At 40.9% G+C, this 12,355-nt stretch overlaps 1 protein-coding gene across 4 annotated transcripts; it reads left to right on the forward strand.

Annotated features, from left to right (window-relative positions):
* Positions 1–1,367: 1,367 nt before the first annotated feature.
* Positions 1,368–9,375, forward strand: LOC112264541 (zinc finger protein ZFMSA12A-like). Of its 4 annotated transcripts, none has more exons than XM_024441207.1 (9): positions 1,368–1,507; positions 2,349–2,551; positions 2,657–2,746; positions 2,965–3,060; positions 3,518–3,628; positions 3,739–3,862; positions 5,379–5,589; positions 7,251–7,300; positions 7,413–9,375. In XM_024441207.1, exons 1-9 carry the CDS (start codon positions 1,450–1,452, stop codon positions 8,525–8,527), a joined length of 2,058 nt encoding a protein of 685 aa, XP_024296975.1. In that variant the 5' UTR covers positions 1,368–1,449; the 3' UTR covers positions 8,528–9,375. The 4 variants fall into 4 exon arrangements, with proteins under 4 accessions (XP_024296975.1, XP_024296978.1, XP_042153845.1 ...); XM_024441210.1 differs by having other exon boundaries at positions 2,423–2,551; XM_042297911.1 differs by lacking the exon at positions 1,368–1,507 and adding an exon at positions 1,527–2,035 and having other exon boundaries at positions 2,423–2,551.
* The last annotated feature ends 2,980 nt before the right edge of the window (positions 9,376–12,355 follow it).

The following is a 12,355-nucleotide window of genomic DNA, read 5'->3' on the forward strand; positions in this document are numbered from 1 at the left end:
CTCCATCATCCTCCAAATCCCACCAACATCAGCCGGCCTCAGCACAACTGGTCCTTGTTTGGGAACACACACCAAATCACCCAACAGGCTGACCAATACAAGGGTTGAAGAATTGGTGGCCATCTGGGCAAATTTGTTTTGGCTTTTTGAGCCTGACAATGAGCCATCTAGGTTGGAAAGTGACAGTGAAGATGAGGCCTCAGTCTGATTGAGGAGGAAGCCTGAGAGGAAGACAACCAAATATTTAGTTTCTAAACTATAATTTTACAGATGTATGTTAAAAACATTTTTGGGAGATGCGATGGATCATTGGGGATCATTCAATATTCCCTTTCTTTTGATGTTCGGTGAAATCATCCCATGTGAAGAGTCAACTCATTTAATTAAAGTTCAATTGGTAACTAAATTGTTTTTGTTTTTTCTATTGGAAGAATTTAATCATTTGCAATTATGTCTACTTATGATAAGGTAAAAGGTTTATGTTTCTGTCTCCATATATGGTAAATATGTCCATTGCAAAAAACATCTACATTTAAGTGGTATTAATATTACTTTGCATATATTTCCGTTAACTCCCACATATTCCATTAATTCCCATGGAAAGTTTCCACCTCTGAATATTCCCCAAAATGTGCAACCCTACTCACAACACACTGTTTCTGAAAACACTCACCCTCTTCCATACAGTTTCATAGAATTGTGGGTGCAATCAGCATTTACTCCCTGAATAGTGTACAGTGAATTATATGAACAGGGTTTAGTGTGTGTGACTGCCGTACTCTATTTTGGCACAAAGTGACTCAATGGAGAGGCATCATGAACAACACAGGTAAACACATTTGTGGATACCTTATCAACTATCAGAAATGACCAAATTCCCTATGGTCCCTCGGTCTGACACGTCACAGAGAATTATGACTCCACTCCCATGAAGCTCCAGTAGGTCAAGTGGCTCGCATAATAAAAAATGTAAGTATATAACGGATGTAAGCCCTACCCTTACATAGTTTTCCTTGATAGGGACACATCTTAGGCTGCCATTGATTATGACTATTCAATTCACAATCACAGCATGAGGAAGTGATTAGTAGGCATACTATTTTAGACAGATATGGTCTATAATGGTATGATGATGTAGATGTCTCATGTTAGTCTACAACGCCCTTGTTACAGATGTCTTAGACCTCTTATTATACTAATGTTGAAGTTAATGGTTACATGTAAATATAGTTAGTAATAACTAAAATGCAGATTGTATTGGCAATAATCAAGTTCATAAATACTTATATTGAATAACTTGATAGTTAAATATTACACATTTAGCATAATTGATGACTTTTATTTTGAAGACATTTTGGACACTGACGTTAAAATAGTACTTGGTGGCAAAGGTTTCACATCCTCTTATGGTGGTAACGTTAGCTAGCTAGATTTACTTTCTACTGTCTCATGCGGCGCTCACTAGCTAAGGTAGCTAAGATATTGATTGGCACATGGGCCATAATGGGTATGTATACGGTATTGGTGGTAACTTGCAAGATTAGAAAACAATATTGTGTGTTTGATAGCTAGCTTTCTAACCTAGGTGGGCGTAAAAACCAGGTCGCTAGCTAGCTATGACCAGGGTCGTATAAGAACAAACCGTAGCTAAACGTTTTGCAACGGAACATCTAAACGAGCGTTTCTAATTGGACAAATTCGGGTCGTCGCTCCACGTTTCAGTCAGTTTTCTAGCACTTGGTGTCTAGCTAAGACGACTCGGACATCAAGGAAGTAGCTGGATATCTAGCTAGCTATTGTGTCGTTTCTAGCAAAACCTCTTGTATATCTAACGTTGGCTAGCTGTGCCTTTCGATATTTTTTATTAAGCAGTAAGACCGAAAGGTTGTGGTATATGGCCAATATACCACGGCTTAAGGGCTGTTTCACACGACGCAACGCGGAGTGCCTGGATACAGCCCTTAGCCATTGTATATTGGCAATATACCACAAAACCCCTGAGGTGCCTTATTGCAATTATAAGCTGGTTTCCAAGGTAATTAGAGCAGTAAAAATACATATTTTATAATACTGTGGTATACGGTCTGATATACCACGGCTGTCAGCCAATCAGCATTCAGGGTTCCATCCACCAAGTTTATAATATGTTATTGACTAGCTAGCCAGCTATTATTATGTTATTGAGTGTCCACATGCGCATTTGGCGCAAGCTATTGTCTGCTGGGATTGTTATGAAATTTGTTATGACAATGTTATTATGACATAACGGTAGCTAAGATGTGCATAGCTAAACGTAATTGATTTAACTAGCCATCTAACAGTAACACACTGTGCTTTTCACATTATAGATTCCCCCATCCCTCTCTCCTCCCTGCGCCTTTTGGTCCCACCTCTACGACTGATGTCTGCATTTATGTGGCAGGTATCACAACAGAGGGCCATTAAGCACTATGGAAAATTAGAGGAGTTTGTGACCGTGGTAACACAAACTGTCCCAGAACTTATGACTGACAGACAGAGGACCCTCCTTATTTTGGGGCTGAGAGCAAGGGTAAGACAATTCTTTCTAATCTTTCATACAGGATCACTTCATTTGGTGAAGTGCAGAGAATAGTTTTATGCAAAGTATCAGACTCCATCACCACTTTTCTTGCAGGTAACTTTGGGGCGATTTTCTGCTGAACACCCTGTCAGCCTCCAAACCCTCCTTTATTCTATAAAGTCTTCTCAACTTGCACAGGTTCAGGTTGGTAAATCAAATGTCATAGTGCAATGTCAGGATTTGAACTTTTTTTCCCCTGCTGGACACTTAAATGAGAATTAACACCCTGATAATTCAGCCACATTTAAATCAAGACCTTAAGAGTGTTGGTATGGACAGTTGTGTTCCATTTGTCACCCCCTTTAACACCAAGTCTAAAAATGACCGTCCGGTTTCAGTGTGTTTTCCACATTGTTTTACAGTCCTATGATGCAGGCATGGAATCACCTGAAGCTAACTTCGCCAAGCTCACCCAAAGCTTGATTACAGACCCAGTTGAGCGTGAACACTTCGTTCAAGTAAGTAGCAGCTTGTCAAGCTTGTCTTGAACCTGTTTTAGTTTAACATTTTCTTTAGCCTGACTCAACCTAATAATAATTTATTTTGCTTATATAGCTCTTCTCATTACAAAATGGAATCTCAAAACGCTTCAAAAGCAAAACAAACCGGCACAGCAAATATTCAAAATGGAAAGTGAATGGTGTCTAGTCAGCTTCGGATAGTTGAGGCAGTTTGGAAAGGCAGTCTTTGCCATATGGCTTGACTGGATCGATGGTACAGCCAGAGAGAACCTAGTAATAATTTCCTTGAAAAATTGCATTTTGTTGTATGATAAGTCATAACTAGTAGACTCTGGCAAGAGAGAAGAAAAAGACTTGGCACCCAAAGTAGGATCATGCAGGGTCTCCCAACCAATCATTAAGTAGGCTAACCGTTTTCCTTTTGCATTATCTCACTGACTCTCCATCTTTTCAGGTGGTGTTCCTTGAGGAATTCAGACCTGATTTTGACAAAGCACTTCAGGAACTGGTCTGTGACTTCCTCACTAGGTTGGAAGAGCTGCTTACACTACCAGACTTTAAGCAGGTGCAGAATCACTTTCGTAAGATTGTCTTGAGACAACAGCATTCAAATGAATAACTGTAGTAGGCCTGGAATCTATTTTGTCATTTTATTTGTGTCCTTCTTTTCCCTAGACTGCATTGTTGCTGAGTGCTGGCTCCTCTGGCCTGGATGAATGCCTGCAGTCTTTCTCTCACTCAGAAGATCTCCAGTTTCTGCTCCAGAATTACAAACAATGCCGAACATTGTACACAAACAGTAAGTTCATAGAAAATTATAATTTTTTTATGCATCATTTTAGCACAACATGGTCAGATAAGGTTTATTGATGTAACAACTGCATCTGAGGATCAATCTATCAAATTTATTTATAAAGCCCTTCTTACATCAGCTGATGTCACAAAGTGCTGTACAGAAACCCAGCCTAAAACCCCAAACAGCAAGCAATGCAGGTGTAGAAGCACGATGGCTACAAAAAACTCCCTAGAAAGGCCTTAACCTAGGAAGAAACCTAGAGAGGAACCAGGCTATGAGGGGTGGCCAGTCCTCTTCTGGCTATGCTGGTTGGAGATTATAGCAGAACATGGCCAAGTTGTTCAAATGTTCATAGATGACCAGCAGGGTCAAATAATAATAATCACAGTGGTTGTAAAGGGTGCAACAGGTCAGCACCTCAGGAGTAAATGTCAGTTGGCTTTTCATAGCCGATCATTCAAAGTATCTCTGCCGCTCCTGCTGTGTCTAGAGAGTTGAAAGCAGCAGGTCTGGGACAGTTAGCACGTCCTGTGAACAGGTCAGGGTTCCATAGCCGCAGGCAGAACAGTTGAAACTGAAGCAGCAGCACGACCAGATGGACTGGGGACAGCAAGGAGTAATCAGGCCAGGTTGTCCTAGGACTCAGGTCATCAGAGAGAGAGAGAGAGAGAAAGAAAGAAGGAAAGAGAAAAAGAGAGAGAATTAGAGAGAGCATACTTAAATTCACACAGGACACCGGATAAGACCGTAGAAATACTCCAGATATAACAGACTGACCCTAGCCCTCCGACACAAACTATTGCAGCATAAATACTGGAGGCTGAGACCGGAGGGGCCGGGAGACACTGACAATACCCCCAGACAGAGCCAAACAGGCAGGATATAACCCCACCCACTTTGCCAAAGCACAGCCCCCACACCACTAAAGGGATACCTTCAACCACCAACTTACCATCCTGAGACAAGGCCGGGTATTGCCCACAAAGATCTCCCCCACAGCACAAACCCCAAGGGGGGGCGCCAACCCGGACAGGAAGATCATGTCAGTGACTCAACCCACTCAAGTGACGCACCCCTCCTAGGGACGGCATGGAAGACCACCAGTAAGCCAGTGACACAGCCCCTGTAATAGGGTTAGAGGCAGAGAATCCCAGTGGAGAGAGGGGAACCGGCCAGGCAGAGACAGCAAGGGCAGTTCGTTGCTCCAGTGCCTTTCCGCTCACCTTCACACTCCTGGGCCAGACTACACTCAATCATAGGACCTACTGAAGAGATGAGTCTTCAATAAAGACTTAAAGGTCGAGACTGAGTCGGCATCTCTCACATGGATTCCATAAAAAAATTATCTGATTTATGTGCAGGAACTTCCTCTCACCATGTTCCTTACCTTTCTTGTTCTTTTTGAATGGATTAGCCAAATAATAAACAATTTGACAGATTAAAATGTAAATGAGGGATATTCAGAACAGCCTGGCAGATATTTAATTTATTTTTAATGTATTTGTTTTTGTCTGTGCAGTTTCCTCCTCTGACATTCCTCAGGAATCAGATATTGAATCTGATGCCTTCCCTGACCAGTTAAACCGTACCAATCTGGACACTGGTGTGGCTATGAGGACAGCACATTTAGTGGCAATGGGGAGCACAAGAGATATTATAGGCTGCGATGAAACCTGTGATGAAGCGAATGAAGATGACATAGATGTAGAGGACGAGTCAGCACAGAAAAGGTACAGTGCCTTCAGAAAGTATTCACACCCCTTGACTTTTTCCAAATGTTGTTGTGTTACAGCCTGAATTTAAAATGGATTAAATTAAGATGTTTTGTCACTGGCCTACACATAATACCCCACAATATCAATGTTAAATGATGTTTTTAGACATTTTTACAAATGAAAAGCTGAAATGTCTTGAGTCAATAAGTATTTAACCCCTTTGTTATGGCAAGCCTAAATAAATTCAGGAGTAAAAGTTTGCTTAACAAGTCACATAAGAAGTTGCATGGACTCACACTGTGTGCAATAAGTGTTGAACATTATTTTTCAATGACTACCTCATCTCTGTACCCCACACTTACAATTATTTGTTAGGTCCCTCAGTTAATTTCAAACACAGATTCAACCACCAAGACCAGGAAGGTTTTCTAATGCTTCGCAAAGAAAGGCAACTATTGGTAGATGGGTACAAATAAAATAAAAAGCAGACATTGAATATCACTTTGAGCATGGTGAAGTTACTAATTATACTTTGGGTCGTGTATCAATACACCCAGTCAGTACAAAGATACTGGCGTCTACTCAGTTGCTGGAGAGAAAGAAAACCGCCAATGGTGAATATATGGTGAATATAAAACAGTTGCAGAGTTTAATGGCTGTGATAGGAGAAAACTGGGGATGGACAACAACATTGTAGTTACTCTACAATACTAACCTTGACAGAGTGAAAAGAAGGAAGCCTGTACAGAATAACAAATATTCCAAAACATGCATTATGCTTGGCCTACCGAATGGCGCAGCTGCGTAAGGCAATGCATCGCAGTGCTAGAGGCGTCACAATCGGCCGTGATCGGGGGAGTCCCAGAGGGCGGCGCACAATTGGCCCAGCGTCATCCAGGTTAGGGAAGGGTTTGGCCAGGCGTGCTTTACAAGTAGGCCGTCATTGTAAATGAGAATTTGTTCTTTACTGACTTGCCTAGTTAAATAAAGGTTAAATAAACAATTAAAATACAAGGCACTAAAATAATACTTACTCAGTACCACTCTCCATATTTTCAAGCATACTGTTAGCTGCATCATGTTATAGGTATGCTTGTAATCATTGGGGACTGGGGAGTTTTTCAAGATAAAAAGTAAACGGAATGGAGCTAAGCACAGGCAACATTATAGAGGAAAACCAGGTTCAGTCTGCTTTCCACCAGACACTTGGAGATGCAGGACAATAACCTAAAACACAAGACAAAATCCACACTGAAGTTGCTTACCAAGAAGACGGTGAATGTTCTGGAGTGGCCGAGTTACAGTTTTGACTTACAGCTGTAATTGCTGCTAAAGGTGCTTCTACAAGGTATTGACTCAGGGGTGTGAATATGTATGTAAATTAATTATTTCTGTATATAATTTAATACATTTGCAAACATTTCGAAAAACATGTTTTCACTTTGTCATTATGGGGTATTGTGTGTAGATGGGCGAGAATATTTTTTATTTAATCAATTTTAAATTCAGGCTGTAACAAGAAAATGTGGAATAAGTCAAGTGGTGTGAATATTTTGAGACCCTGTATGTGAGAATTATTTATACATTTTTGTTGTTTTAAACAGTGCATCAAACAACTTTACCACTTGACTTAGTAATGGTCATCAATTTGCATGTCTGTTTTGTGCCTTTCACAGGGCTGGTTCTGGTCTTTCTCCTACCAGTGTCATGCAAGGTGGTGATACAGGTGAGACCTCACAAACTTTTAGCTAAGTACATTTACCCTTTGGAAAGCCGCAGCTGACCATTGTGGGGCAATGGTAGGGGAAACGTCAATGTTTTTATTCATTTTTCCACAGACCCAGTTGCAGGGGTGTCGTTTCAGGTGTTGACTCCCCTTTCTTCAGCTTCAAATGAGTGTGCCCCATCTACTTCCAGTTCATCACACATGAACATTTTCCACCAGTGTCCCCAGTGTGGGAAGTGCTTTAATTATCAGTCTCAACTTGTCCAACACCAGCAAATTCACTGTGGGGATAATCCATACAAGTGCTCCAACTGTGGGAATAGATTCAAATTCTTTACAAGTCTGTCAAACCATAAGAGGATGCAATGTGTGGGCACTGCCTTTAGCTGTCCCAAGTGCTGGAGAGAGTTTGGTTCTCTGCGTGAGAAATTGAGACACCAGTGTCCACACAACGAAGCCATGTCCATCTGTCCACAGAGCGGGAAGAGTTTTAAGACATCACCACAATATCCATTCCAGTGTCGTCACTGTGCAAGGAGCTTTCCCGAATCGAATCAACTGGACGCCCACGAAAAAAGTCACAGTGTCGTCCAAACGCTCGACTGTCACAAATGTGGCGTTACCTTCAGCAACTTGCCCAGTCTAGTGCACCACGTGGAAGCCCACAAGAGGTCGGATCTGAGGCCATCGTCGCACCTTCCAAAGAAGAAAGGATTGCAACTTCCGAGAACACATCATTGCCACCAATGTGGAAAGTCCTTTGTAACAAACCGTCGCCTCAAGGATCACATGCGCACTCATATGAATTATCGTCCCTTTTCCTGCTCCTACTGTGGGAAATGTTTCACTCAGAAAGGTAATCTCACTGTGCACATAAGGCTCCACACAGGGGAGAGACCCTACATGTGCTCTGTGTGTGGGAAGGCGTTTCCATCAGGAGGGGATCTGCAGGTACACCAGCGCTTTCACACTGGGGAGAGACCCTACCAATGCAAAGAGTGTGACAAACGTTTTTTTAAGTCGAGCCATTTAGTGGTCCACATGCGTGGGCATAGGGGAGAGCGTCCCTACACTTGCAATGAATGTGGGAGGGGTTTTATCCGGAGAACTTGCTTAAAAAAACATTTGCTAGTTCATTCAGGGGAGAGGCCATATTCATGTCTTCGTTGCCCGAATACTTACAAACGCAGTTCACACCTGAACTATCACATGAAGAAAAATCATTGAAAGATGTAGTGTATTTACAATATGTTTTTTTTGGTAGAGCTTTTGTAATAGTGGCATTAGTGGAGATGCAGGAAGTACACCCAGTACCAAACTAATTTATCATATCCTCAACACTTTAAAGCCTTGTTTCCCAGTTCAAGGGGAAGTTCAGTAATTTACAGCTTGACGATTCCTCATCCTTTAAGTAGTCTATGGGCCAGGAGACACTGTAATCTGTGCTTCAGTTTTCTTTAAACAGACACTACAAACTAACGTGAGCCTCCACTAGCTGATAATCAATGGAAGTGATATGGGGCATTCATGAATTAAAATAAAAAATAAAAAGTTTTTTAAATTGCTAAATTACCTTTTGCTAATGTAAAACCAAATATTGGATTTATCTCAGTTGATTTGGCTTGTACATTTAGAACAATTGCATAATTGACCCTATCACTCCCTTTGATTTATAGTTATAGGTGTTTAAAATTAGCTTAAGTTTGTAGTGGCTGCTTAAAGAAAACTGAACCATAGATTACAGGTTTTCCTGGCCCATAGACTACTTTCAAGGTGATGAACCATCTAACAATAAATTGTTAAATAGTGAACTTGCCCTTTTTAAAAATCACTGCATAATAGTTGAGGATGCAAATATGTACATAAGCCACTGGTTGGGGCTGTTCCATCTGTTTGTTTACGTAATGTTATATGGAGTTTTGGTGAAACTGTTTAAATGTTCAGCACCTGGATTTATTTCCATGGTGATATAGTGATTTATTGTTCTGTTGAATGCAGTATAATCGGCAATCTACTCTTCTGTAATTTAGTTATGCATTAAAATATCAATAAACATATCCATCTAAAAATGCCAACCGTTTAGCCTTTGTGTCATTCCAAAACATTAAAGTAGATGAATGATTGAGTCAAGCATTTTTATAATCATTACATGCTGGTGTGCTCCCATCTGGCACTGGCTTACAGGGTTATCGTACAGGTGACTGTTCAGAACTGGGACGTGACTGCCCTAGATGTCCTGGGTGGACCAGAGGGCCCCCGACTGGGCCTCGTGCAATCAAACAAGCCAAAGCTCAGAAGGACGGGTAACTGCCAACATACAGGAAACACTTGAGTAAATGAGGGATACAAAGACAATTGAAAGCTGTTTTGCTTCCACACAGGTGTGGTTCCCGAATTAATTAAGCAATTCACATCTCATTATGCTTAGCGTCATGTATAAAAATTCCCAGTTGCCCATTATTTTGGCTACAATGGCTAGAAGAGATCTGTGACTTTGAAACAAGGATTTCAAAGAAGCATAGGGGGTTTAAAGGGTGTGTCTCACCAGATCTCTACACAATTGAACAATGAGACAGAGTTTATCACCACCAGCAACAAAAACCCAAATTGTGGAATTTCTTGAGCAAGAATCTTGTCACATTCTTCCAATAGAGTTCCAGACACTTGTAGAATCTATGGCAAGGGGCATTGAAGCTGTGCTGGCAGGCCCAAAGCCCTATTAAGACACTATGTTCGTTTTAGGAAGTTACCTCTATCTTCCTTTGCTTCTATCAGTAACATGTTCTCACTTTGCAGTGGGTAAAACATGAGCTGAAACAGATATCTTTATCACCCCATCCAGAAACATGATTCCATCAGCACAGTTCACATAGGCTGTGTAGACACAGGCAGCCCAATTCTGATCTTTTTTCCCACTAATTGGTCTTTTGACCAATCTTTTTCAGAGCTGATCTGATTGGTCAAAAGACTCATTAGTGAAAAAAATATTAATTTGTCTGCCTGTGTAAATGCAGACATACAGGTTTCACAGGGTTCTTCCAAGTTGTTTACTACAGCGGAAGTGTTTTTTTGACAGTTTACCCACCTTTGAGGAAAAAGTCATTGAAATTATAGGGTGTGTTACTTTTTTCACCGTGACCGGCGATCAAGGTTTACCCATCTATTTGTTTTACCACTACATTACATGCAGATGAGCTTCAAGTTGGGACTGAGTCCTCCAGCTGGGGGGTAGTGTCTCATCCAGACCCGACACTATGGACCTCAGGACCAGTTTCCTAGAAGGGTGATATCTTCTGTGTGGATAAAATAAATACAATTCTTCTTCACGATGTTAAAGTAATGCTGGTGATTGTATTGAACACCCAGAAAGGTAAAGGTATGAGATGCATCGCTACTCTGCTACAGAATGTTTGTCATTTGTTATTCCTGACATTCTTCACTGTGTGTCAATCTTGCAAATGGTCTCATTGAAGTGATTTCTGCAAATGAAACAATATACGCAAAGTGGTGGGGGCATTTTCTAACCTTCAGAAAGCTTACCTGGTCATGTGATACAAATAAAAACTTGCAGACTTGAATACCTTTGCAGTTGCACTGTAAGAGTTGGTTGTGTATTATATCAAATCTGTTTTCACTAACAATTATAGTTCTGAATCAACAGAACCCAGTTTTTCAAACGTTATCTATTCTATCGGATAGGTTGAAATGCATAGAAATATAATGAATAGAACGGACTAATCATTGACTTGAATGGGGATTCCTGTTCTATTCATTATATTTCTATGAAATCCATATAGATTTTTTTAAAACTGGGCCCAGGGCTGACATACTGGTAATGACCCACAAACCAAATAACTAAAATCCAATCAGATATCATCAGAGCCTACAAAAACAATATTTTCTAGATATCTCAATCAAACATAATAAAGTGGGCTTGGGAGGACATTCCCAAGCAATCAGACATTTTCAATCCACAGTCAATGGGGAATGTGGCCGTTTGACAGGCATTTTAATAATAAGGCATAGAAATTTTACATCTCCCCAACCGTTTGTGTTTTTTGTTAGTTTATTTACGTTTTTTGTAACTTGTTTTTTTACTTATTGTGTACATAATGTTGCCGCTACCGTCTCTTATGACTAAAAATAACTTCTGGACATCAGGACTGCAATTACTCACCACGGACTGGCAGGACCATGTGCACAACACCATAGTGCCTGTGTCCAAGAACACTTAAGGTAACCTGCCTAAATGACTACCGACCCGTAGCACTTACGTCTGTAGCCATGAAGTGCTTTCAAAGGCTGGTCATTGTTCACATCAACACCATTATCCCAGAAACTCTAGACCCACTCTAATTTGCATACCGCCCCAACAGATCCACAGGTGCCACTAGGTAGTGGAGTAGGAAGCTATGGAGCAACTAGTTAATGGTGTAGGGAGCTATGGAGCCACAAAGTAGTGCAGCTGCCCAGTGACACAAGCCTACCAGACGAGCTAAACTACTTCTATGCATACTGCCCCAAGTGGCTTCTTAACAGTTTCTACCCCCAAGCCATAGGACTCCTGAACACCTAATTAAATGGCTACCCAGACTATTTGCATTGCCCCCCTTCCCTCTCTTTTACACCACAGCTACTCTTTTATCATCTATGCATAGTCACTTTAATTCTACCCACAGGGGTGGCAGGGTAGCCTAGTGGTTAGAGCATTGGCCTAGTAACTGAAAGTTCAAGTTCAAATCCCTGAGCTGACAAGGTACAAACCTGTCGTTCTGCCCCTGAACAGGCAGTTAACCCACTGTTCTTAGGCCGTCATTGAAAATAAGAATTTGTTCTTAACTGACTTGCCTAGTTAAATAAAAGGTTTATTAAAAATGTATATATATATATATATATATATATTACCTCAATTAATTGGTGCCCCCGCACATTGACTCTGTACCGGTACCCCCCTGTATATATTCTTGCTATTGTTATTTTACTACTGCTCTTTAATTACTTGTTCATTTTATTTTTTATTCTTATCCATACTTATTTATTTTTACTGCATTGTTG

The sequence above is a fragment of the Oncorhynchus tshawytscha genome, linkage group LG15, assembly GCF_018296145.1.
Source record: "Oncorhynchus tshawytscha isolate Ot180627B linkage group LG15, Otsh_v2.0, whole genome shotgun sequence".
NCBI classification, from domain to species: Eukaryota; Metazoa; Chordata; class Actinopteri; order Salmoniformes; family Salmonidae; genus Oncorhynchus; species Oncorhynchus tshawytscha.

Coding starts and splice junctions, on each gene's coding strand:
- LOC112264541 (XM_042297911.1), top strand. CDS start 1,895: ATGGCCAATATACCACGGCTTAAGGGCTGTTTCACACGACGCAACGCG. Junction 2,036..2,422: donor ATTATAAGCTGGTTTCCAAG/GTAATTAGAGCA, acceptor TTTATGTGGCAG/GTATCACAACAGAGGGCCAT. Junction 3,061..3,517: donor AGCGTGAACACTTCGTTCAA/GTAAGTAGCAGC, acceptor CCATCTTTTCAG/GTGGTGTTCCTTGAGGAATT.